The sequence below is a fragment of the Chelon labrosus genome (genome assembly GCF_963514085.1).
Source record: "Chelon labrosus genome assembly, chromosome: 1".
Classification (NCBI taxonomy): domain Eukaryota; kingdom Metazoa; phylum Chordata; class Actinopteri; order Mugiliformes; family Mugilidae; genus Chelon; species Chelon labrosus.
Genome location: NC_140337.1, coordinates 15,730,703 through 15,758,173, shown reverse-complemented (window position 1 = coordinate 15,758,173; position 27,471 = coordinate 15,730,703). Strand labels below are relative to the sequence as shown.

The window sequence follows — 27,471 nt, the reverse complement described above, 5'->3', positions numbered from 1 at the left end:
ACTTGCGTAAGGTGAAAAGGCTATTTTCCCAACAGATATTTGGGCAGGTAGGACCAGATGAAGAATCAAAAACCAAATCTGTTCAACAGGTCAAAGGAATGACCACCTTAACCTTCCCTTTGACGCTTACATCACCACTACCACTAATGCCGCGGCTCCTAGTTAAGCTACCGTTGCCCGTATCTCGCCGCGTGACCTAGATTAAAGGTTATTTGCTCAAGTCACAGAGGCAGCTCCTTGGGCTCGCCCTTGTTGGGTTTCCTTATCTGGGTTTGTCTGGACAAATCTCGGACACAAAGCACCCATTTTGTGCTCCTCTCTGGAGATCCTGTTACAGTGTTCCAGACACGACGCGGTCCACCAGCACTGCCTCCGGGAGAAGAGCGTTTGGCGGGTTCGACGCGATTAGCTGCTTCCTCGACTCCCAAGCATACGATACATGTGAACTCCTCTTACGTCCGCGAGCGCACTTTTGCGCGGTAAAATGATCGTCAGGGGAGGAGGGGGGGGTCAAATGATGTCATGCTGTAAGAATTCAGACATAGCAAACCTACAATCCCCCTTACCAACCAACCAGAAACACAAGTGGATCCAACAGCGCTTCGGGATTAAATGTTCTGATTGCTTAAGCACCTTCTGCCTGTTAATACTTGAGACGCAACAAGTAATTCTTACGTAAATTTCAAGGCTAAAAACAGTCCTGAATTAAAAGTGAATCAGCAGTAGTCATAAAATGATTGCCCATTTCGTTGGTTGTGAAAAGCGTTATGGAAAAAACTAAACCTATCCACTCGGCAACACACACGCAACACACAACACACATTCACAGCGAGTGTGTAGACTGAAACGCCTTGAGGATGATCCAGTAGCCTTAGTCTTTCTGCGCTCTAGCAGGGACAAAGTAGAACTAAGAGAGAGCGAGAGAGGCAGAGAGTAGGAGGGAAATGAGAGAAAAGAGTAGTGTTCGCTGACCTCATTCTGACAACAAGCCCGGGAAGAGCCTTTCCTTGGAACCGTTTCGCAACAGCACTGTTGTTTATACAGGTGGTGGGTGAGTCGGGCAAGATATGCAGAGAGCATGCATTTTGCAACACCTCATTATGAATACTAAACACAAGCAGTGTCAAATCACACGGGCGAACACATACACAAGCACTTTACCCCCCCCCCCCCCCCGGTCCAAAGAGTGGCTTGAGTTTCATTTTAGCTGTGACACTTGGAGGGAATGCGTCATTTCGTTGGGCCCATTCGTCGCTCTCTCTCTGTTTGAATTTCAAAGTCAAGTTCCTTTACACAACCCGAGAGCTGTCAAACACTGCGATCCTCTTGGTATCGTCCACTGAGCACTCGCCTCCTGGAACGGACGCCTCTGGTTGGCTTGTGTGTTTGGCTGCGGGGCCGTCTCCTGCAACAACATCCACTTGGCCAGAGTTCAGCGTTGTGGAAGGCTACAATAGCCCAAAGGTGGCTGCCTAGACCATTGTTTATGCAACAGCACACTACTGCCAGGTTAAAGGGAAAAAAAGAGCAAGGCAGCGGAGAAATATGGAGGACTTCTGTTAATCTCTGCACAAATATTATCATGAGGCCGCGTTATTTTTTTCTTACATAAGAGATTTCTTTTTTTTTAACGATTACAAAAGCGGCATTGATTTAATTCTCATGTTCGCACTGTTGTCTCCTGGCAAAATTCAGATAACAAACTGTGATTCTGAATCGTTGCTGTTTGTTTCTCTAAAAGAAGTGGCACAAAATAAAATGGAGCTCAACCAAATCCATTTAAATTTAATGAAATCTCGCCCAAACCAAATAGATTTTTTATGCAGTTATTTCTGTAACAGTTGAAGCTTGAATACAAACCCATGCATAAGTTAATGTAGCGCCTGTCTTATTTTCCCCGCTAACCAGCGAGGTGAACCAAATCCATTATAACTTAGAAAGATGTGGAAAAAAACAAGATCCGCACAACAGCTGTTTGGTAAACATACCAAAGTAATTGTTCCAAATGCCTTATTTTAACACAGATTAAATACAATTAGAGGCTGTTTATCTAATCACAACAAGTCACTCTGCCAAAACAAAAACCTCTGTCATTGTTTCTAGCATTTCTGCTCAGAGGGATTACGACTGGAAATAGGATGACTTTTTTTTTTTTTCTTTCAAACGTCGCTTCCTTATGTACAGGAAGGAACTTTTATACGTAAACAAAATGTAAGGTCACTGAATGGCACGACTATAGGGACAGAAAAAAAAAAAAAAAAAAGGTTGGTTGACTAAGGCAAGGGTCTTCTGAGGTGAATATGAGGAATTCAGGTCAGCGCAGCCGAGACGTTTAACCAGATCAAGCCGCTGCAGCCTGGGTGGAAATAGCATGGGAGGCCAGGGAGAGGGAAACCAGTGCGTCACAGCTCCCGGCCTGATTTCAGCCCACCCCCCCCTTCCCCCCTTCCCCAACGCAAACAAGAGCCATAACTTCCCTAATGATCTCAGATCATGTACGCCTCGCACATGTTCCACCAATAGGGAGTGCTTCCTCTTGCCCTTTGACCTTAAAGTGGGTGTGCCTACCTTTGACTCTGCATGAAGTTCAGAACATTTAGACTGGGATAAAAAAAATAAAAAAAATAAAACCGTGCAGCCATGAGGTTTAAATCTGTGTATAAAATCTTACTGTGACCCCACTGTAATCTTAAAAATCCTACTTTAAGGCCAAACAAATCTCTTAATATCTCAAATGTTTGCAAAATTTTGATAATCTGACGTTCATTTGTTTTCATTTGCAGCCTCCGTGTCACACACAATCGCGCTGTGATTCAGAAGTCTAACGCCACACTCGCGCACACTCACACACACATTGTAAACAGTCTTTATTGAGACGTGAGTGCTTGTATAAACATAGACAAGCCCTATTGAGGGTCTGGGGCTGGGTCGAACAATAAGAGGGGGAAAGTTGCTGGACGTTCCTCACAGACGGTGTGTACAAAATCCAATTATCAGAGCCATGGCATTAACATTCCAGCAGTCTGGCAGGTGACGGCTCCGTCTTTTCAGCCACCACCCCCCCCTCCCTCCCTACACCGCCTGCATGGGATAGAGTCTCCCGGCAGCACCTCGACAATACACATGCAGCCTTCTTCGGCTCCCCCCCCTTCTCAGATCCCCCCAAGTATTGAGACATATATAGCGGGAAGAAGGCAAAGCGAGGGGAGGCAGTTGGGAGGAGTGTGGGGTCCGCCAGCGACACTGGTCTTTTCTTCAAGAGATCAGCGCGACCGGCCTAGCAGGCAGTATCAGTCAATGGGGCATTCTTCTCCTCTCTGTCTCTGGGTGAGAATATGTTGATCGTTGATAACGTTGCTTTGATTGCCATAATGGGGAAACCACTTTTTTGTTTTGGGCATTTGCCTCCAAACAGTGCGTGCTTTGTCAGGGCTTGGGTGACGTTGGCGGCATACGCGATGCCGATTTAAAAAAAAAAGGTTTAATGGCAAAACAATATTGATGTTCCTGGCTCCGGGGCGAGTTTAATGGATTAAAATCTTGTCTGGGCCTACGGGCCTCTCAGTGAGAAAAGGTAAACAAAAAAAATAAATAAATAAAAAAATACAACTAAAAATGTAGACTTAAGAGTCTGTCTTGTTCAATTAGCCTCCGCACTTTCTTGCAGCATTAATCCCTCCGGTATCGCGAAGCTCCGACCACCGCGCCTCATTAACAGTTGCCCCTTTCTTTTTACATACACTGCGTATAGTCCTTATCGCCATGGGATGTGGTGTACGTGATAGCGTGCATGTGATATGCGACGGCTCTGCCTGGTGTCATGCCCTGTACCCTTGTCAGGTCCTAAATATAAACGTACATCTGGCCCTCATTCTGCGCTTTCCATCATGTCATCCTGCCTACATGAGAGGAGGCTATAAGAGATACTACAGTAAAGTACTTGACAGCACACTAGCTATAGGACAAATTACTATTTTGATTGGACGTTTAGTTTTTTTTAGTTGACTAGCAAAGAATCTAAAATCCTCCAGAGCCCAGCGTCTCCAAATATTTTATTGCCTTACCAAAAGGCTAATTCATAATGACGTAAAAACTTGACAGACTGATTCATTGACTAATTGCATTAGCACTCTAGTACAGTACAGTACAGTACATGATCCCTGAAGCCTCATCCCCAAACACTCTGAGCAGGGATTAAGTTAAGAGGTGACTGCGTTCATGCTTAGGTGCAAGGTGAATGAGTGCATGTGTGTGAGACGGTTTCTTAAGAGACGTGTTTCTGTGTCGCGAAAGAATTAACAAGTTTTTCTATTTCTAGAAAGCGACGCCGGAAAGTATTCTCATGTGCAGTTTAGTCGTTTTTATAACCTCTTTTAATAAAGTGAATGGGATTTAAGAAATACCCCCTTCAAGTAATTTTGGTTTCATGTGCCCTCTTTGCGCAGTTAAAACTAACTCTACTTTGTCCCCCAATAAACCTCCCTTTGTTGCTTCTATTTCCCCCCACTCTTTGTGTGTCACTGTCCTCCTTTGCGGTGAGATGTTAGTCAAGTGTCTTGTGGCTTTCTCCACCCTCACCAGAAGGCCTGCCCGCGGTTAATTATTCTTGGATGGCGGATAAAAAAAAAAAAAAAAAAAAAAAGTGAGTTCTTTTTTCTTTTTCTCTCTCTTTTTTTTTTTTTTTCATTAGCTCAGCAGCAGTTTCTCCATTCATAATAGTTGGCACTGGTTTCGCTCTGCCTGCCAGAGATCACACCCCAACCATTTTCATTTTCCTTCATCCATTTGTTTCATTCATGTCATAGATTTGGCAGCGGCCCGCGTCGTTTTCCTGATGGCCGTCGACCCTTCGACACCCTCCTTTTGAGTCTCGAACTCCCGTTTGTGGCTTTGTTTTGGACGAGGGTGAAGAAATTATGGAAACAACAATTTGCGCTGGTTTGCGTCCAAGTGATGTTGCCTCAAGAGTATTTTAGTTTTGGAATTATTGCTTGTAATCTGAAACTGAACATAAAAAATACTTTTGCTGGGCCATTTAAAGCACTGCTGACATGATCTTGGATAGAGAGGCCTTCGCATATTACAACTTTGCCTGGGAAAGTGGATGATTTTTGTTTGTGTATGCGAATGCTGGAATGCCTCCAAAGTTAAAAGAACCATTAAGAGCGTGGGCTACTATTCTCTTGCCTTTATACATAACCTATAAATTTACAGAAGTACTGAATGCACTGTTTAAAGCACTCTCCTCTAACAAGTCCATTACACAGCGCATTCAGCTCCACGAGGCCACAAGAAACAGCAGTTAATCATCATGCAACTACTGGAAATATGCCCGCTGACAGGAACACACCAACACACACACACATGCAAAAAAAAAAAAAAGAGCTGTTCCCACACACACACATTCACCAAGCACTTTGCTAAATTTATCACCAGCATCTCCATGTGTGCAATTTTAATCTATACGCAGAAGCTGAATACACGTGAGTCCATTTGGGCATGTGAGAGTCCAAACGCTCGTAGTACATGCAGCCTGCAGATGCGTCGTGTTCTCTCAGGGCTGCAACCCAATCCAGAGGAACTCCAGTGTGACATACAAAACCCAAGTCTCTTTAGCGTCAGGAAACAGAATTCCCAACATAGAAACAAACAAGATGGCGTCTCCAACCGAAGCACCAGCGCCCATCTGAGCGGAGTCAGAGGCTCGCTAGCAGGAGTGCAGAGGAGAAGAGTCTCCTGGGGCAGTTGGCTCAGCGAGCGGGACCAGAGGATGGCTGCACCGTGGATTAGGGCCCCACAGTGGTCCATTGTTAATTGGGCGCCATGTGTGAAAGCTACAGAGAGATTAGTTTGTACAGCTGCTGCCATTTGTCATAACTGCCCTTAACAAGACACACATGGCAACGCAAGTTACAGCCAGAAAGTTTAACAGAAAAAAAAAGTGGGAAGGAAAAAAAAAAAAAAAGTCTGGTGCGCATCGAACAGTTAGCAAAACAGACCTGTATGAACACATGAAGATGTTCCTGGGAAACACCAAGCAGACTCAGCTGGGATCCCAGAAGAGATGATGGGTTTGAGCATTACTCATTTAGCCATCTGCAGGTCAACTAGGGTCATTATCATAACTGCTCTAAAAGCTATGTTGAGCCAAGAGAGAGAGCCCAGACCACAGGTTGCAAACAATTCTGTGAAAACTATGAGGGAACATCAGCTATTACATCATGGCCCAATTGGGCAGAGCTCAAATTAGTCAGGGTCTGAGTCTTATTAAGGAGGCAAGAGTTGGATACTACAGAGATAACAACGGGGCCGGAGGCTCTTATAGTCTCATGAACTCTTGTTAGCCAGATTTTCTTGGTACATCAGGATACACCATGAGGTTTAAGGGAGGGATGGTGGAGTAGAGTTATTTTTTGGTAAGAATCCGCAATGTAATTGTGGGTTGTAGGTATGTGCACATGTTGGAAGCCTAATTACAATCTTGACGTGGTAAATTTGGAACAAGCTTTTAAAAGACTTTCAGTTCCTGCCTGACAGATGCTGGCGGATCTGAGGGCAACATTCTGAGCTGAAGTGCAGGTGAGTTTCTGCAATGCATGCGGGCGTACGAACGTGAACACGTGTTTCCTCGTGCATTTTTAACGCTAGGGTATAAAACGCAGGAAGGGTTTTCTAAAAAGTCGGCGCAAGCTAAACTACCAGCTGGAGTCCTGCGCCAGCGGAGAGAGCAGGTCAATTTGGGAAGAATTCGAGCTATCGGGAGCCAGATCGCATAGGCTTTCAGAAGACACCATGGTAACAAGCTGTGTTCTTTCCCAGTAAAAATAACGGGCTTCATTAACCGTCATGTTGGTGCTGCAGCGGGTTTTAATCACAGGGTCCACACAGCACTGGATTAGACTGTTCGGAAAACACAAGCAGCGGCACTGTGGCCAAACAATTTCATCATTATTGAATTTATAGACCAAGTACCTTAACTCACATCTTACAAATCTGTTGAAAAAGAATGCAAAATTTTATAGTTTTTATAGTCTGTTCTATCCAGGAAGTGGCAGAGCCAAGGCAGCAGCTAAGTCCTACATGTTGCACTTATAGCATGCCTTAAATTTATTTAGTTTACGTGGAAATCGGCAAAGAAGCTATGTGGAAAAGGTGCATTTCTCTGATCTGTTCTTGCTTTAATCACAGTATGAGTTTGCTGTTTTTAATGCCCTGATGTAAAGTGAAAACAAAGCGATCTGTGACAGTGTATGGAGTACCGTTACCTCTGTAGAAAAATCTGTAACATCTGCTGGTTTGGTGATCCTGAGATATGAGATCTTCATACAAACAAAGCGTCCATATTTCCTCTCCTCCAGTCACTCCCTCTATAGGGCTCACATTAAACACAAACAGCCTCACCGCTCAAGGACGCCATGTTTCACAAAAGACAGCATGTTTATGTAAGTGCTAAAAATGTAGATGACTTATTTTTCTGACCCTACTTGCCTTCTCTGCTGCTGCCCTAACTTTTCTTGCTGTATGAGTCAATAAAAATCATTTTGTTGGGGGGTGTATTGTTTATTGCAGCGGATTTGGGCATCTTCTGCTGTTCCGACTGTTCGGTTTCTAAATTTGGGAGCTTTTTGAGAAGTCAACCTGACATATGTGAGGGAGGAGTGGAAGCTCTTTCGCTGGCTTTGACAACTCAATGGGGTGCTGATGAATCCGTCCCAAGCAGGCCATTCCCAAGACCCAGACACCATATCCCCTCTCTGACCCGCTACACTGACATTAGAAAGAAATCCTCTGGGGATTCACCCCCTCCTTCACCCCCAAACAACAACATGCCCACCCAAAAGTACATTTTGCACAGTGCTGCAATGGCAGGGCTTTTTTTTTTTTTTTTTTTATTCCTGTCCCGCTCAGGTCTTGTCGAGCCGTCACAGTGATGGGCCGTACTGTACCGCCAGACAAAAGAAGAGACAACCATCACTCTGGGCCACTGATCGGCCCTGTCTGGACTGAAAAGACTTTGATGGGGTAAAGCAGGGTGGGGGGTGCTGCGCTGAGAAGTTAGTGTCTCCTGGGCAACCACTCTGATTGTCTGTCCCTGCCCAAAGTTCCCCATACCACCCCACCTTCCACCCCTTCCCGTTTTTTCTTCCCTTCATTGGTTGTTCTCAAGCCTCCATCCCGAGTAAAGGGGACTGGCTTTTGCATGAAAGTCTCCTTCTGATACTCGAGGGCGCTTTTCTCTTGACTGACTTGAATAAATTCAAGGTCAAAAAGCATCTTCACACAAATTTCCGATCCAAGACTTTTGTGTTCGCCAGTCTGAACCTTCTTATCCTTCTTTTCACCACAGCCTCTGCTGTCTTACATGATCAGTCTAGCAGACAGATTGGATAACAACGGTGAGTTTTTCTAGCAGTTACGCTAGTACGACGGCAAAGAAGAGAGGGGTGGCCGCGGGATGGGGAAGTTCATGCGGCAGGGAGGGCCTGCTTTGTAAGGCAGGACAGTGAGGTACGGTGTAGTGCCTGGGATAGGGGGTGAATGTACCCATTTGTCTTCATTTGGTGGGACTGGCAGACAGGATGGGGGTGGGGAATCTACCCGGGAGGAGTGGGAGGTGCCGGTCCTCCAGTCAAGTGGCCTCGGGGGGATTTGAAATGCATTTGGGGTCCTCCCCAAAAGCCTGGGAAAGTGTGGGGAAGCTGAGATCTTAACCATAGACTAATGACACAAACTGCAGCCCTTAACCAAGTGCAGCCACAAACGCAAAACTGAGTCTCCTGCTGAAATACACAAGAAAAGCCTTTTCAGCACAATCCCTGAGCCTCACAATGCCAAAGAAAGGCCGTGTCCCATTTTTTGACGGATGCAACAGCGCAAACTGTGACACAAGCAAATTAAACACACTGTAGCCGAGCAAAGGAGGGAGTTGTAAATTTTGTTGAGAAAGAAAGCATCCACATTTCTCAGTGGCCTCTGCTCCGAGTTGCCTTGTTTCCATGGAGATTTATGTACACATGGCTCACAAAAGAGGGCTAAGGAGGTAACACGGCCTGTTTAAGCCTTGAGGTATTTGCTCGAGCAAAGCCCCGCTGCTAATAACACAAGCTTCATACTGAGCCAGGCAACCTGGCTGCACTGCACCCAGGTTAGTGTTTGAGAAAGAGCAGGAGGGGAAAGAAGGCAGAGGAAAGTCAGATGGAGAGCGCAAACAACCAAAGAGTCTGGAGAGGGAGTGAAGACACCGAGCGAGAAAAAAGCTAAGCAAGCAAGCGAGCAAAAAAGAAAGAAAGAAGGAAAGAAAGAAAGAAAGAAAGAAATACTGCACTGCAAAACATAAATAGCTCCCGGGTTAAGAGAAAAAGGATCGGGAAGACATTTAGTGGGAAGCGGAAATCAATAAGCCAAGCGGTGAAGCTGGGAGGGAGTTCTAAGTGGATTAGATTGAGAGAATGTGTTCGATAGGTTATGGCTCTGTGAGAGAGGTACCCAGACACTGCAGGCTATATTGCATACTAATAAGGAAGACGGGATTGAAGCTGAGCACAGGGTTGTGCAGTTCACCCTGAAGACTTTTTCTATATGGAATCGCCGGTTAAGGTTGTTCCCCGGGATCCGTGCTGTACGGTCTTTGTTCAGATCGCTCTGAACGTTCGCTCGTAAAATTCCTGCGCAACAACCGTGTCCGTTTTGACCCTTTTTTTCAAATCTCCTCTCGCCAGACAAACTAGAAAATTAAACAAGGCCGACCAAGTTGACGTAACCCATAAAAAATTAAACAGTAGTGCCCTTAACGCTGTCTGCTTGCAAGTTTTGTTTCACACTTCTGGCATGAGCCCAGGCACCCTTTCTCTGGCCAAGCGCCTAAGCCCGGGACAGCTGTCGTGGTCGGAGTCTCTGGCTTGAGGGAAAGCCAGGGAGTGAGAAAAAGAAAAAGAAACCGGGAGAGAGAAGGAGTGAGAGAGTCATTTGGCTGGGCAGTGTGCCGCAGGGGTGATTCCTGATGGCAGAAGAGGATAAGGGAATACGGGGAGGGGAGGGTTGGATGTTGTGCTTAGTCACAGACCTCCACTGTGACCCACAAGGTCAGACCTCCACACTGGCCGCCTGACCAAAGCCTCTGAGGCAGCCAGGCGGAAAACAAGATGCAAACAGCTACCCCACGCAGTGTGGTGGTGAGCAAGCCATTGCTAGTCTTGAGGAACACAAGGACCAGGACTACCCAGCCAGAGTGCTCGGAGCGCCGGGTGAAGGGGTGTGGGAGGGTGTCAGTGGTTGCCTACACCCCTTCACTTAGGCCAGTGAACCAAGGGACCACCAGCCAGACCAGAAGTAGTGACAGGGGGAGCGGAGACAAACAGTTGCCAAGAGACCACCGGTGATCCCGAGACCGCTGCGGTTTGACCTCGATTGAGGAGGTCAACGAGGGGGGCTTACGTGCAGCCCTCACCACCACCACCTCCCCTGACCACCACCCCCCCACCCCCTTAGGCAAAAAGTCTTCCTCCTCCACGTGCCCCCGAGCGCGCTTTCACTGATTTGTTTTGCTCAATTAAACTTCAGAGGACACCCTGTCACATCCCTTTGCAGAGGTCACGACCCCCGGGTCAGAGGTTAAGTCAGGCGATTGTAAAACAAGATGTCCATTAACATGGCAGCTTGTAGTCGGGGGTAATCCATCCATTTCCACAAACTATCACGACGGTGTGAGGAAAAAAAAAAAAGTTACATTACTGAGGGGGGGGGGGGAGAGAAAGAAAGTCAAGGTAATGATGTTTTATGGCCGTGTTAACTTCTAGCACCAGAGTAATGGAGAAGCAGCTTGACCTTGCTCCCACTGGATTACCTCGGTAACCACTGCTGTCACACAACTTCCAAAAATGTTCTAAATTTTTTTGCGGCGACTTGCAGTTTAATTGAAAATGTAACGATCGGCTCATTTCAAAAGCTTCCACCAAAATCTGTCAACTTTGTTAATTTAGAAATGTGATTTATCGCACACATATGTTCTAACTGAAGAACAGAGACCTTTTTAGTGAATGCACAACTGCAGTGTTTGAACCGATAGTGATGAGCAGCTTAACAAAAATCAAATACAAAACGAGGCCTGCAGGATTCTGACATGTCCTGACACGACGATTATCTCCATGCCTTGTTGCAACTATTCCGTCAAGCTGTCAGACTGGATATGCAAAATATGAATCCAGGTGGGGAGAGGTGATGAGAAAGGGGAAAAAAAAAAAGAAAAAAAGAATTGCATTTCTTGTTTTATCAGATAATAAATAAAACAGCGCATTCGAGTATCACGGCAATGTGTGTGTGTGTGTGTGTGTGTTTGTGAGAGAAGCCCGGGCCTTGCATTGAACACGGCCTGCCAGTTGGCACAATGGATGCCGCAACCCCCACTCCCAGACCCCAGCCTACTTCCCAGCGGGCATTCATCTGGGCATGCACATGGGTGCTACAGCCCTGCCTGGCTAAACGCGTCTGTGCCCCAGAACAACGGGGCTGAGTGCCCTCTCAAAATCCACCTAGGACGCTCGCTGCCAACCCGCCGACCTTTCTCAGGCTGCGGCCGACCGCAGGCAAAAAAACAGATACACTCTCGACTTGTTTTTTTGTTTTTTTTGTTTTTTTTGACACGATATATAAGAAGAAAAAACACCTTTGAGTAAAAATCAACTAAATAACTAATTACGCAGCAGAAGTGAGTCATTACCAGATTACAGGATAGACAGAACCATGTTAAAAGACCGGTACGAACACATTTTCTTTTTTTTTTGTTTTTTTGTTTTCTAGCAGTTCGCACAAATACCAGATTCAGTTTCAGCCGTTTGCTAGTTTCTTTGTGTTTGATTGTGTGTTTGTTTGTTTCGTGCAGTTGCAGCAGAACAAAGGCAGCGGCTCCCATTCTGCCACTGTCAAAAAACTTTCCAACGTGCCCACTGCATTGCGGATGCCAACCAACGAATCAAAGGCATGCTGCAAGCAGACAAAGAGAGTTCGATGCCAACCTCCAAACCTCTAACAACCATTACTGGTGATTCGCCTGCCTCCCTGGCACGGTGTAAAACAAAATGGCGCCGCGCCGCACGCTACCACAACATGGCTGCATTGTCTGGATGCGAGCACTGCTTGGTAAAAGACGCTTTCGCCTGGAAAAAAACGGGAAAAAAAACCGAAGAGAAACAAAACGCGTCCGTCTCGGTGATCCCGGTAAAAGAATGCTATTTTGTATTTGCCAAAGTTTCAATCAACTGAAATTTCGAAGAGAGCGGCAAATAACCGCTCTGACGCTCGAAGCGCCGCAAAGCCATCGTGAATTTATTCAGTTGCGAAGGGAACATTATGTTCGCCGGTTATTTCCAACACAAAATTTAATCACGTTGCCAATATTTTGTAGACACATTTTTCCTAAAATAAAAGCTGGTGCGCACAGAATCCCTAATCAAACGTTGTATAGTGGAGGGGGAAAAAAAACAAAAAAAACAGCACTAAAGAGCCATTCTCAAGTTGGTCCTGAACAGTTAAAAATGCAGCAGATGCAAACTAGAGAAGCGGTGGCATCCTACAAAAGACACAAAAGAGGGTCTGATGCCAACCCCGGTGCCAGTGGCAACCATTATTGTCTGTGTGCTGTGCCTTCTGCTTTCCCTGGCACTTATCAAACACAAAATGGCGCTCACGGTTTGATGATAATGAGCTAGCCATACCACTCTTTCTCCCTCAGTATTGGCGGTTACCCTGTGTCGTTGCAGTACATTTAATATAGGGGAATTTCACCGAGGAATGCTATAGGGGGGGGATTCCTGAAGATGCATGGAGGAAGTTCAATGTACTGTTAAAGGAGAAGCACGTTTTAGTTTGAAAAGGCTGTAAAAAAAAAAGGGGGTCAGCCTTCTAACCAGACGTCCAAGACGGAATGAAAAACACAAATAAGTACGCTGATTAAATAATCAGAACATCAATGAGCTTCTTTTAACTTGAAATTATAAAGAATATGTAAAGTTTACACTCTAGATGAGAGGACATGCAAAGCTGCTGTGATAAATTTTGGCCGAATCTTTTTATGGCTCTTAAATATTTCCTGTCGTTTTATTAGTGCGTGTTGTTTCTTTTGGTTACGCAGAAAATAGAAAGAAATATGTAGTAATTCAGTTATAATAAAATGGTCTTAACACGTCCATTCATTTTCTTTTTTTTTGTTTTGTTTTGTTTTTCATGTCAGGACATATTCCACTACCTGGCAACCAATTTCTGAACACAGTGAGGTATTCAGTTCAGGATGAGAACACCCCGCGTGTCCACGAAACACTTCTTTTCGAAAAGGAAAAAAAGCTTTTTTCAGGAATTTAAAAATCAGAGGGGTCTGATTTAACACATTAGAAACAATAAAAATAAGAAAAATACATTTTTGGGAAATATTAGAAAGACTTGGAATGTACTAAGATGTTCAATGCTAAGCTGAAATGTGACTTAGAAATGTCTTCTGAACCACTTCTTTGTTAAAAATAAAAAAAGAAAGTATTATCTTTTGAAGTGTGGAATAAAATATTTTAGTTAGACGTTTTAAAATGATGTTATATTACAATATATATATATATATATATATATATATATATAATGGGGATTACAGGGACACGGCAATGTTTTATTTTCTTTGACATGCTCAGCTTTTCAAATGCTGCCGAAACAGTAAAGATTTTCTAGGAATACTGGAAAAATATATACGACTGGCAGCTTCACTTCAGTTAAGCCAGCCAAAGCTGCTAACCGTACAGAAATGTCACAACTTAATTTCTAGACAAACAGAAAAGGTACACAGAGTGTGTGTCGGGGTGTGTGTGAGTGTGTGTACAACATGCGTGTCCCGTTATAGTGCCATGACTTGCCGCTGCTGCTGCTGCTGGAGTACAGCAGAGCAAAGACACATTTAAAACATTTTCTACACGTGATATTGATTGTAATGATCATATTTTTTTTTTTAAAAAGGCTAAAATAATTTGCTTTATGTAAATACATACTAACCGAGCATCGTGTTTCTGATGTTTTTATATGTCTGGCAAATGTAGTGATGATTTCAGCCAGTCTAAGCGAGACTGCCAAAAAGTGACATGTGACCCTTGACCTTGCCAAGCCATCATTCACACATGAGCATTAGCTCTCTCTCTCACACACACACACACACGTACACAGTGAAACAAACACACACAGTCTGAGCTTGAACCTTACCTTGGTCCTGGACATAGTATGCTAGAAACAAGTCCAGCTCCTTGACAGATACTGTTATGTGGTGTGGCTGGACACAAAGTGCTGGGTTGGTGCAATGTGGAGACTTGACAAGGCGCTCGCCGTCTGTACTTTCCAGAGGGATGCCTTTGAAGAGGATGACCATCACCAGGTCCAGACGCCAAACTTTGTCAGCCTGCCGCAAACAGTCGATTCGGCGGATCTTGCCCTTCTGGTCCGGGTTGGATAGCACGCAGCACGGGGGCTTCTTGCCCGTCACGCTGAGGACAAAGTCCTCCCGGTACTCCTGCCGAATGTCCTTACGCAGCTTGGCCAGCAGTCTGGATGCCCACTTCTGCTTCACCTCGGCCTTCTCGCTCAGAAGCTCGTCCTTCACCGCGCGCTCCTCGTCCTTGGACATCCGCTTCTCGTGCTTCTTGAAGTACTTGCGTTTTCTGGCCTGGAGGTTGAACCACGTGTAGGCAATGGCACGGACGTGAGGAAGAAGTGCCTCGATGAAGGGATGAAATTCATCCTGGAGCATCCGATGTACACACACACACACACACAGCGGGGAGAAGGGAGAGAGAAGGAGAGAAACGTAATGAGAAACTCATGTCATCAAACGAGGAGAAGAAATGTGGGTTTATTCAGCTACTAATCTGAGGCAGAAGGGAAGTCAGACCACGAATAAAAAAATAAAAAAAATCTCATAATGTTATTGACAGTTGCTTGAAGCTGACATGTTTCTGTTCATGAAGCAACACTTATTTTACCATCCTAGATGTATCGGGACGAACTGCAGATATAACAAGGAAATTCCGCCGTTTACACGAACTGCCAGTTAAAATAATAGCACCAAGCCTGATCACTGTGTGCTGTCGAGACTCGGCTCTCTTTCCCCGAGCATGCCCTGAGCTGGACTCCTGTATTGCTGCTGCTACTGCTGCTGCTACTACTACAACAGAGAGCATGCGCCCCTCAGTTGTATTTCTCTTATCAAACTATCCGCATTCCATTGTGAACTTATCCCGTGTTCACTAGGAGCAGAGGGTAAGCTGGAAAGGCCAAGTGTGATGCACATTAGGAAGTTCAGGACATCCCCGTTCTCCACACGCAACACACACACACACACACACACACACACACACACAGAGTCCCACGTAGTGCATGCGTCTTCTTGTACCGAATGAAAATGAAAAGAGCGAGAGAGAGTCAGCACGTATCAAACGAAGCGGTGGCGTGAAAAGTATTTGCAAAGGTTGAGTTAGGACTCGAAAAATGAATTCATGCCAAATCATTTCAAGGGCTGAGGTTAACACATGGAATGGCACTTGCCCAGCTTCATTCCAAAAGCCTGAGGTTATTCAGGGATATTAAAATCCGGCCTACATTTAAAATGTTCCACGTCGACTTCAACCTGCGATAATAATACGTTTTCCTTTTCTTTTCTTTCTTTTTTGGTTTTTTTTGGTAAATTACAATGACAACACAGCATTTTCACACATTTGTATTCGAATTTTACTTTTTCATTCGCTTCCCGTCATAGCACACTTTATATCACGTTACGTTTAAGCGAAGATTTTTTTGAAAATAAACTTATTGCAGCTTTTAACAGAATTTCCCCGAGACGCCTCAATAAAACACCAAATGCCAACACTGTTATAACAAACACAGCAGTTCACTTGTCTAAGGATTTTACACTGATAATATTAATATCCTATAACACAATTTAATCATTTCTCAGTGCTTATAGGAATCCGCAGGATGGTGCGGGTGGTTTGAGAATTATCAAGAAGCTCCAGCTGCTCTGAATGAGAAGTGGAAATATTAAATTATCCTTGTTTAGGGGTTGTTAAAATGTCAAATTTAATAAGTGTGTGCATCCCCTTTTAGGCAGGCTTTTGAAGAGTTAAACCACATATTGTTCTTTTCGTAGGCAGGCGGGCAAAGCAGGCTATAGGAAACCACAGACATCCACTCCCTTATCTGAGCCTGCCGCTGGTGATCCTCTGAGAAGCCACATTTCTGGTCTGCACTGCACGGGCCAATAAAACTCCAGCATAGCAATGTCAGATAATTATCATTTGCTATACAGAACAAATAAACTTTTTACACAGTAAGGATTCTAATTTTTAAATGTATTATATTCACTGTGGGCAGTCGTTTAGAGAGGTAAAAAAAAAAAAAAAGAAGAAAAAAAACATACGGAAACTTCTTTTAATGTCATCTCCTCACTATAAAGCTGCCAATTAAAATGACAAAAGTAACGGTTAAATGCTTGTAAATGTTCAGAGCAGCAACAGTTTCTAAAATCCTTTTCACTTTTTGTATCCTGTTCAGAAACACTTGAATTATTCTGTTAATTTTTTTTTTTTTTTAACAAAAGCCAAATGCTGTTAAGATAAATGACTTGGCCAGGGCCTGCGCAGTGCACTTCAGCCGGGGCCATAAAAGCACAATCCTCTTAAGTACAAACTAAACCACATCTCAGTCAATCACTTACTTATGCCAAGTAAAATATAAACAGTAAAACTGAGTCAGCCAAAACAGCCAGCTACTCTGTCCAACTGCTGAATCAACCTTATCGTGCGTTTGATCTCCCTACAGTGAAAGTGGCTTTATCTTCTTCCAACTTCGCTTCCCTAAAGTGTAAGGGTTTTACTCCAAATAAAAATATACTCCTGGACAAAAAAATAAAAAATACACAAACACAGCTCAGGCAATGCAAGCGAGGAAGTGTGTGTGTGTGTGAGGTTGCTACAGAGGCGCAAATAACCTAATTAAACCTGAGAGACAAACAGCATACCTGGACCAGTCATTAAGATTATCAAGAAGACGGTCTGCTATCTTAAAAATCATCTTTACGCACAACTTTACGCACGCAAAGAACGCGTAAAGATCAACACTTAAGCGCCTTTAAAAGTCCTGAATGATTTTTCGCGTGGATTTAACGTCGGAATAAAAGTAAAAAATCACCACAAACATGCATATTTAAAGTAAATAATTACAATTTCGCTTCACTTTTAAGGCACTGCTTTCGCTTAATGTGCATTCTTTACATAAATGATGAACGTTATTCGCCACGCAGCGCTGAAGCTGCACGTATATGTCCTGGCGCGTACGCAGAACTTTTTTCTAACACACACACACACACACCCCAACAGCATGTGACAAATGCACCGCGAATATGCAAATAACAGCAATTAAAAGCACACAAATAAAGGACACAAATACCTGAGTTAGACAAATCGGGGAATACATGTCGAGACGGCAACAGAGAAAAAGTGAACACTTGGGACTGATTCCTCTGATCACTTTATCGCGCCATTCCTGGACCGACGTGCACCATGCGAGACTGTGGAGCAGCTATCCGCGAAAAACAAAAAGGAGTTATCCAAGAACATCCATGAATTTTTTTTTTTTTTTTGCGATCCAAAGATTGTCGTCACCGCAGAGAATTTAATGCAGGAGGTTTTTGTTTTTTTAAAACATGCACAGTAAAGCAAGTTGCAGATTGGAGTCGTATAGAGCCGGTGCGAGCTGATCTGCTGCTGCTGCTGCTGCTGCTGCTGCGTACTCCTCTATGGGCTCTTTGCGCGTCTCAGTGCAGTGATAGCTTATAAAAGCATTACGGGGAGCTTCACAGGGCAGCAGTGTGTGTGATGTTCACCCCCGCTTTAACTAAACTTGATATGAAATCGACCGGTGCACCTTCGGTCCTGCGCGATTCCAGCAAATCAGACCCAACTTTTTCTCCCCCTTTTTTTTTTTTTTTTCACCCACGTAATTACACAGTCACACTCCTCCTCCTCCTCTTCCACCTCCTCCTCCTCCTCCTCCTCCTCCAAACACACAACTCATACTATCCACCCTCCAGCACCTTCCTTCTCCTTCCCGGCTTAAGCGAGCACACAATTCATTTAGCAGAATTATTTTACGAGATTCGGGGACTTTGGACCACAGCCTCGGCCGCACAGAAAGGGGGAGAATAAAAAAAAAAAAAAAAAAAAAATCCCTCTACCACCCTTTTACCCCCCCCCTGAGCTCTGTGTCAACACTTTTCAAGCTTAGGTAATTGAACGCAGCGTTTGTGGTTGGCGGTGAAAAATAAACGTTTGGTCCATTTTAGTAGCAAAAAAAATAAATAAAAATAAATAAATTAGCTTTATATAATAAATATAAGAAGTAGGGTATGCTTTATGAAACTTTTAAAGAGCCCTAACCGAATAAACAATTTATTTATTTTGTTTTTTTAAACCGCAAAGCTAGCATACATTCTTGTACTAACGGTAGCTGGCTTAACGGTTTGACGTTCTAATTAATTTTATATATATATATATATATATTTATTTTTTTGCTTTTTTTAATCAAAAAACAAAACTTCTCAACCTGAACAATAATAATAATATTAAAAATAAAATATTAAAATAAATACTCGTGGCTAAGCTAGCAAAACTGCTCAACTTAAAAGTTGCGTCGGTGCGCGCGCTTGTAACGTTTATGTTTATGTGTATATATATATATGTGTGTGTGTATGTATGTGTGTGTGTGTGTGTGTATCCCACGGAGCTGTCATCAGTCCACACACAGTTCATTTGCCAGATTAAAGGGGAATGGGATGTTAACATAGGCTGCCGGAGAATCCGTGCCAAGTTCTCTACAATTTTGGCCCGACCGTGCCAATGTTGTGGTCCCGAGTTAAGTCAACCCGCTCCTCCACCTTTTTCTCCCCGACATTTGACGGTATCACATTGGGAAAAAACAAAACAAAACATGTGTATATATATATGTCACCGCAAAAAAAAAGAAAAAAAAGAAAAAAGCGCGTTATCACATTTTCAAAGTAGTAATAATCCATGTTCACGTACCATTGCACTGTACTGCATGGATTAATGGGGAATCCTGGAGTCTGGTTGGAACACACAAGCCGGTAGCTTCACATTTCTCACGCTCAACTTTGTGCTTTGGAGGGTTTTCTCTTGCAGTGCTCGCAAAAAAAAAAAAAAAAAAAAAAAGTCAACACCGGAAGACAATTCTTGGCAGACAGCGGTGAAGAGAAGTTAGGAGCACCTCGCGTTTTTTTTTTTTTTTTCTCTCTCTCTTTTTTTTCTTGTCTTCCTTCCTCTTCAAGTCTTACTTTTTTGGATCGTTTTTTGGGGTTGTTCAGAGAAGTTGAACGTGATCCAGAAGAGGCTGAGTTTTCGGCACTGGGTTGGTCTCCGCCTTCACTTTCACTGTCTGACTGACTGCCGCCCGCCTCCGGCTCTCTCACAGCAGTAGCCGTCAAAGCGCGCAGAATGTAAACAAGGCCATTTCCGGTTTGGCTTTTCTAAATAAAATCTAAGTTCGAATAGAAAAAAAACACGAGTAAAGTCTGTTAACCAATAGTAATTTGAAATACTCGCTCAAATTAGTAAAAGTGTTTGACACGCTATTTAGAAATAAAAGATTTTCTATTTTCAGTTAAGTGGGCCAATAAAAATGGGTTGAAAATCTTAACTTTTTTATATTTTTTATTTTGACGGTTGCAGTTTACGTGTCACATTTTACCTTCTATACGCTATGAAATTAACTGACTACCATTCATCTAAATTAAAGCCTTAAATGTGATACTATAGCCTATCAGAAAATGTGTTTTCATTAACGTAAAAGAAACGGCCTCTTATTTTGAAAGCGCAATCTTCCATTTCCCGTGTATCGCGCAGGTGTTTTTCTGTAACTTTACACAGCTCTGTTTTGCAACAGCCTTTGCATTCTTGCCTCCCATTGGCCAGCAGGAGTGGCCCCGGGACTCTGTACCCTGGGCCCCTCACTTCCGCTCCTCTGACGTGCAAGTTTGGGGCTTGACCAGAGCTGGACAGGGTGTCCGAATAGCGATGTGGTCCCTAAATTATGACTGAAAGCGTCGCTCTGCTGCCTTATAATATACATGATATTAGTATTATTATTATTATTAGGAGCTACAGTTAGACATTACCTATATCCAGTTATTTAAAATAATTGTGCATGAAGGCACCATTTCCTTTTAACTTTTTTTTTTTCATAATTGAATCAATATTAGCAACACATTCTGCCTCTATTATTCAGTTAGAATGATTAATTACAGAATATTATGTTACCCTAACAGTAACAGTCAGTGTTGTAGTGACGGTGCCACTAAAAGGGGTAACCTCATTGTGTATAATCATTCATCAGAAGTTTATTACCACACACTGAGCAACCAGTCCATAACAATAGCAGAAAAAGTCATAGTCCATCACTAATCTAATCTAAAAAAAAAAGAGTCCAGAATGTGCATCAAACATAGGGTCAGCTTTATAAGAGATGAGAGACCATATAAAAGATAAGTCCAGTCTGGTACCGGCAGCCTTGAAGTCGTATTCTGTGTGGAAGCTTCAGTAGGAGTTTTGAAATAATTGGGGCGGTCCCGTTATACATTCAGCTCATTATATCTAGTAAAAGAATGCTTTATTGATAGTTTTACTTCTTAATTGCTGTGAATGATACCATGAAAGGCTGGTTCATTATCACATGCACTGACTCCATAGTCTCCCTGCCTTCATTAATCCAGCCTCGTTTCATGGGAGTCCACTGGTGCGCATGACACGATTCCTCCGTATGAACGTGGACCTGCCGCCCCCACGTGGCCACAGACGCAACTGCGAGTTACTTCCGCACAGGAGCATTAAAACAGAGGTCCTGTGTAGTTCTCTGGATCTGATATTAAAGGCCGAGGCTGCTTCAGTGACAACTAATAAGAGATTGTTTTATTTCATGTATTATTATGTATATTGGGAGATTAACTACAGGAAGTGTAACCACCAAAAGAGCACTAGGTTACAAAGCCTGATTTGATTATAAGGGTTTAACATTTAAATGAAAAGTACACTATATTACCAAAAGTATTCGCTCACCTGCCTTTACTCATTCTATGAACTGAAGTGCCATCCCATTCCTAACTCATAGAATTCAATATGATGTCGGTCCACCTTTTGCAGCTATTACAGCTTCAACTCTTCTGGGAAGACTGTCCACAAGGTTGAGGAGAGTGTTTATAGGAATTTTTGACCATTCTTCCAAAAGCGCATTGGTGAGGTCACACACTGATGTTGGTCGAGAAGGCCTGGCTCTCAGTCTCCGCTCTAATTCATCCCAAAGGTGTTCTATCGGGTTCAGGTCAGGACTCTGTGCAGGCCAGTCAAGTTCATCCACACCAGACTCTGTCATCCACGTCTTTATGGACCTTGCTTTGTGCACTGGTGCACAGTCATGTTGGAAGAGGAAGGGGCCCGCTCCAAACTGTTCCCACAAGGTTGGGAGCATGGAATTGTCCAAAATGTTTTGGTATCCTGAAGCATTCAATGTTCCTTTCACTGGAACTAAGGGGCCAAGCCCAGCTCCTGAAAAACAACCCCATACCATAATTCCTCCTCCACCAAATTTCACAGTTGGCACAATGCAATCTGAAATGTACCGTTCTCCTGGCAACCTCCAAACCCAGACTCGTCCATCAGATTGCCAGATGGAAAAGCGTGATTCATCACTCCAGAGAACGCGTCTCCACTGCTCTAGAGGCCAGTGGCGGCGTGCTTTACACCATTGCATCCGACGCCTTGCATTGCACTTGGTGATGTGTGGCTTGGCTGCAGCTGCTCGGCCATGGAAACCCATTCCATGAAGCTCTCTGCGTACTGTACTTGGGCTAATCTGAAGGTCACATGAAGTTTGTAGCTCTGTAGCAATTGACTGTGCAGAAAGTCGGCGACCTCTTTGCACTATGCGCTTCAGCATCCGCTGACCCCTCTCCGTCACTTTACGTGGCCTACCACTTCGTGGCTGAGTTGCTGTTTTTCCCAAACGCTTCCATTTTGTTATAATAGAGCTGACAGTTGACTGTGGAATATTTAGGAGCGAGGAAATTTCACGACTGGATTTGTTGCACAAGTGGCATCCTATGACAGTTCCACGCTGGAATTCACTGAGCTCCTGAGAGCGGCCCATTCTTTCACAAATGTCTTGTTTCACAGTCTGCATGCCTGAGTGCTTGAATTTATACACCTGGGGCCAGGCCAAGTGATTAGAACACCTGATTCTGATCATTTGAATGGGTGAGCGAATACTTTTGGTAATATAGTGTATGTTGTAGATATGAGTGATTTACAAACAAGTGATTCATTACCCATCACGACAGGCTGGTACATGATATAGAGTAATCTTAGATCTATCTGCAATGTCAAGAAAAACAAGATGTTTAGAATTAAACACAGCTAAAATCACATTGAGGAAACTGTTCCAATGAGCCAAACAAGCACCAGAACAGTTTTTAATCTTTGTAAAGATATCAAACACGCTCAGTTTTTCACTTAAAGGGATTCAGAAACGAATCATATGTTGGGTCGTGTTGTAAAATCGATGAAAAGAAGAGAGAATTACAAAAACCTGTCTCAGTGTAGCCGCACAGTATCTGAACCGGTGTAATACGGCGACTATAAAAAGCATCCACCCCCCCTTCAGTGGTTCCCCTTTTCATTGCTTTTAAATGGAATTACGGTCAATATAATTTGGCCATTTGACAAGAACTCTTTCACCTTTTTTCCTACCAAGTAATTATTTATAAAACATATAGCGTAAAATAAGCGGCTGCATATATGTGTTCACCAGCTTCGTGCCAGTGTTTAGCAAACGCTCTTTTGGCTGCAGTCCCAGCATCGAGGATAGGCCTGCGGGGATGGGTTCTCAATCGGCAGCATTTGCATCTGAAGCATTTTTATTCCGTTCTTCTTCGCAGGACTGCTCGAGCTCTGTCGGGTGGCACGGATCAGGCCTAAAGACCAATTCAGACCATTTAGGGTCAAGTCTTCTCTTAAAAGACAAACGATATAGACGGTGATCCCATTTATATAAAAAAAAAATCCAAAGGGTCAATACTTTTGGAGACACTGTGATAAATAACGTCAGCAGCGGGCCATGTTTTATTCAGCTATTTGGAATTCAGCCATCATTACTTTTATTATTTATGCCCGTGGTTCGCCCACTGCAACCTGTCAACAGTTGACTGTGATAAAGACACACTAAACACATGGATAGCTTTTATTTTTTAAGTTACAAGAACATCACTGGCTTCAGTTATACTGTATGTAATGGGGTATCTGCCTAGCTTTTAGCCTTTATTATTCTATTCTATTTGCATCACTGATGTGTTGAGAATGTAAAACATGATTTCGATACCACTGCTTCTTTTACCAGTTTCTGTTACAGCATGACATGATACGAGTTTCGACGCCTCTTCCCATCAAACTGACACGTTATCTCAGGAGCAGGCCTGGAGGTCTGATCCGACTTCTGCAATTTCCTACCAATTGCACCATTTCCTACAGCCCTCCTCACAACGTCCGCCTTCTTGACACCAAAGCGAGTCAGCGGCTGGAGCCTTCAGTGTTCTAACCTCCGAGATGAACTTTTAATTAGCCGCTAATCCTGACAGCGATGTACTTCACATCATGTACTCGCCGAAATTGCCCGTAAAATCCCTGCTGAATCCTCTACAAGCACAGAGTCGGTCTTTGTATGCCTATAACAAGAGTTGATTCTATTATCGCTGCAGTGGCTAGACGTAAAGAAACATGAAGAGAGAATGTGATAATGGCTTTAGGAGCAAGTCAAAAATCTAATTTGAGCGATAATGAGCAGTGTCTCAAAACGGGACAAACTACAGGAGCGAGAGAACGCCAGGGCCTGGGCAGAGAGGGGGATTTTCTTTGCACGGAGACAGACAAACAGACCTCAACCCCAAACCCCGATGGGGCGATGAGGGACAATAAAAGCTCGCCTGTAGTCGGACAAGTAAATAAATATTCAGAAAGAAATGTCAGCCTGCGTTGCCTCTTCAGCATGGGAAAGGCGCGGGCTGGACAAGGGCTCTTTGTCCGGGGCTAAATTAACACTGCTGAGGGTGCACAGAGAGGTGCACTTGAGGATCGCTCTTATACCAAAAAGCAAGCTGAACACTTCCTTTAGTCATTATTTTTGTCGCTCCTTTTGCTCCCCCTTCATCTTCAAAACAAATTAATAAAAAAAATCATCAAATCTCTGCAGCCAATCGGAGCGTATTAGTGGATTTGAAGTTAATTTCTGCAGGCCTCAATGGTCACACTTATTCAGACAATGCTGTTAAAAGAATATTTTATATATATATACAAAATAAAGTTGTGGAAGACACTTAACAAGCTGTTTAGTGCCCCAATCAGAATCTTTTAAGCCAAACAGCTTTTCCATCACATCCACAAATATGAAAGATTCTGACAATACACACAAAAAGTCACAAAAGCAACAAAGAAGATGAAGAACCAGATATTTGAGTCAACCCGACCGGACTCTATTTTCACATAAGACATGGACAAGACAGGACAGGACAGGACAGGACAAAGAGCTCCACTCACCATCCACCACGTCCTGGCTGATACGTCATAACAAAGCTGCCATTTGATGGACCTCTCCGCCAGTTTCCCCGCCATCGCCGCGCTCCCGGCTCTAATCGGACGCGTGCAGCCCGGTGGAAGATAAGACACCTAATCAAAGGGGCATCAGTAGAGGCATGCTGTGCCACATGTAGGCCAGACAACGTTGCATTATGGGAGGGGAATCAAAACCGGCAACAGCTTGACCAGTGACTTGAACCTGACTGTGGTAATTACAAGGAGCCATGACCCTGCAGCCATACCCCCCCCCCCCAACCCCACCCTCACTCCTACACTAACCTCCTCCCCCTTTGCCCCCTCCCCCCCCCCCCCCCCCCATCTCTCTCTCCTCACTCCCTCTCTTACACTCAGTGCTGGAGGTGGACTAACAAATGTGCTGCAACAAGTCGTTTAGCTGCATTTATACGTTTAATCGTCCGTCGGATTGGTTTGGAAGAAAAAGTAATCCAAACTCTACACTGAGGAACTCAATTTCTCTGTTAAAATTGTGTAATCATCTGCGCAAACACAACAACAAAAAAATCCCCCACACTTTTAATTATGACATCGCTGAGAACAGGAGCATCATTCTTCGAAAAATATTCCTCAGAGACGAGCTGATTGTGAGTCACTGCTGACCTGTACGCTGCCCTCCGTTTCAACTTTATTCGCCCTGTTTTGGTCTGAGGACAAACCTGCAGCTTCGTATCACTGTGTGGGTAGATGAGACGTCTCAAAATGCTTTAAAAAAAGGATTGTGGTTGAAGGATAATCAAATGTCACTGAAAATGACCGCTCTCATTCAGAGGTGACTCAGTCTATAACCTCCCAAATATGCGGCTGTAAAAAATACCTAGCGGTCACCCAGGGGCCGGAGCGGACTCCGACCCGGGGCTTTACTGGAACCGGCCGTATTTTGATCCATAAATTAAGACGTCTGGCGCGTCCATGTAAATGTTATCTGAATGCCAGCTGAAAAGACCTTTTCTCTCCTGCCACATTCCAATCCTCCTCGCTGGGGCCACTCGGCGGCAGCTGGATTTCCCCACAGGGACGGTGGGTGGACTTAGCAACAGTAACTTAGCATTAATTACAACAAATAAGACGGAAAAACAAAACAAATGCTTGGAAGAAAAAACAAAGGACTTTATTATTATGTTGTCATTTTCACATGCAGCCTTCCAGTAACAAACTGAACATCACATTTTAAAGGTTAAATGTCAAACAGTCGTAGGTTCGCCGCAAACGTCTTAAAAATCTCAAAAACAGTGGTGGAAGTCGCGGGGCACTTTCAGCACATAGACAACGTGATTATCTTCCAGCCGATTGCTCTTCATTAGTACCTGTTCACAGCTGACCTTTTCAGCGCACCGGGTTTTAATAAAGTACTAATTAGGAGCCTAATTAGCAGCCGGCTAATTCGACCGCTTCTTAAACAGAGAGAACAATAAAACACTCAGCAGTCAGCACCGAAGGCAAATGTCAGCTCACGTCAAACAAAAGGCAGATGAATATTACTCCGAGGGACCAAGGGCCACTGCTAATGTGAGGTATCACTGTGGTTTACTTTGCTGGAAAAAAATAGAATAAAATGAAAATTAAAAGAACTGATTAAACTATTTTGTGAGTTGGGTATAATTGGACAAATCTGGAGCAGGGATCGTTTCAGGCCCTGGAAGAGTAGTTTCTGTAAGGATTATGTGTTCAAAAAAAAATCTAATCATAAAAATCTAATCAGCTTTTATATACAGTATGCACACATACGAGGAATTTGGTCTCCAAGTTCATCCAAGCGAGCACACTTAGAGGCGTGGGCGGTTTGGAGGGTTTATTGGAGGCAATTTGAACCAGCGGCCTCAATGTCCGCACACTTCTGTGGTTTTTTTTTGTTTGTTTGTTTTTTCACCTCATGTACTTGATATGAATTTTCTAATTTTACAAGAATCGGGTTATGAATTGGAGCCGACACGCTCATGCATCTGCTACAGAAAATGATCCATCGCATCTGTTCTGAGGCGCCTGTGTCGCTGCTCAGAGCACCGTTGCTAAATTGAATTGAATATGCGTTGATTTTATGTTGAAGTTCCGCATCTGCAATTGTTTTATTATGCAGCACTTCTGCTCCACAATCCCCTTAAAGTCTGTAGGTTTAATTCTCTTGTGTTTAACTGACTTCAGTATACAAATCACCACCTACCCTGCTGCGCATATATTTGTATGTAAAGGACTTTTTGGCAAACAAATAAAAACCTTAATATAACTTCTACCATGAACATGATATATTTCATTCTTTGGTGTTATAGAGTAATACTATGTTAATTCTTTATCATTTTCCACCTTCATCAAATATGCATGCTCATATTGTTTGCTTGTGACAAAGGAAGGAGTCCACATCCACACTTAAATATTGGCATTTCTAATTACACGTTTTGCACTGTCCCTCTAAAAGCAGTTTGTATCAAAAGCTGTCAAATAATTGTAGTGGAGTAAGTGCAGTAAGGAAGTATATTAGAATAAAACTTGAAACACTAAGTTTAGTACATTACTTGAGGAAATACGCTTATTATGTTTATACACAGGGGACATATTGTGACCCTGACAATCAGAAAGTAAATCCAATGTCAACCGAATACATCAGGCAACACATTTGTAAAAAAATTAGTATAAAACTGACTTGCTGACAACGAGAGACATCTCTAACGCACCATCCAGCCGATGCCAACGCGCGCTCCGCTCTGCAGGAGAAAGGACAACGTTCGGCGCCGGGTGCACCTTATTGATTTTG

The 27,471-nt window shown here is 43.6% G+C and overlaps 1 protein-coding gene across 5 annotated transcripts in view; it reads right to left on the bottom strand.

Moving 5' to 3' along the window:
- Window positions 1-24,743, bottom strand: part of LOC311500671 (nuclear factor 1 B-type-like) — a gene marked incomplete at its 5' end in the record, with an annotated part of 64,479 nt that extends 39,736 nt beyond the window's left edge. For 4 of the 5 annotated variants that reach the window (XM_084562209.1, XM_084562211.1, XM_084562210.1 and 1 more), the window contains 2 exons: window positions 14,230-14,761; window positions 17,464-17,968. In XM_084562209.1, coding sequence (XP_084418335.1) covers window positions 14,230-14,761; window positions 17,464-17,490 — 559 coding nt within the window. Of the gene's footprint in view, window positions 1-14,229; window positions 14,762-17,463; window positions 17,969-24,668 lie in introns of those variants that run through there. The other variant, XM_084562213.1, reaches the window with a different exon arrangement.
- Between the last annotated feature and the right edge of the window lie 2,728 nt (window positions 24,744-27,471).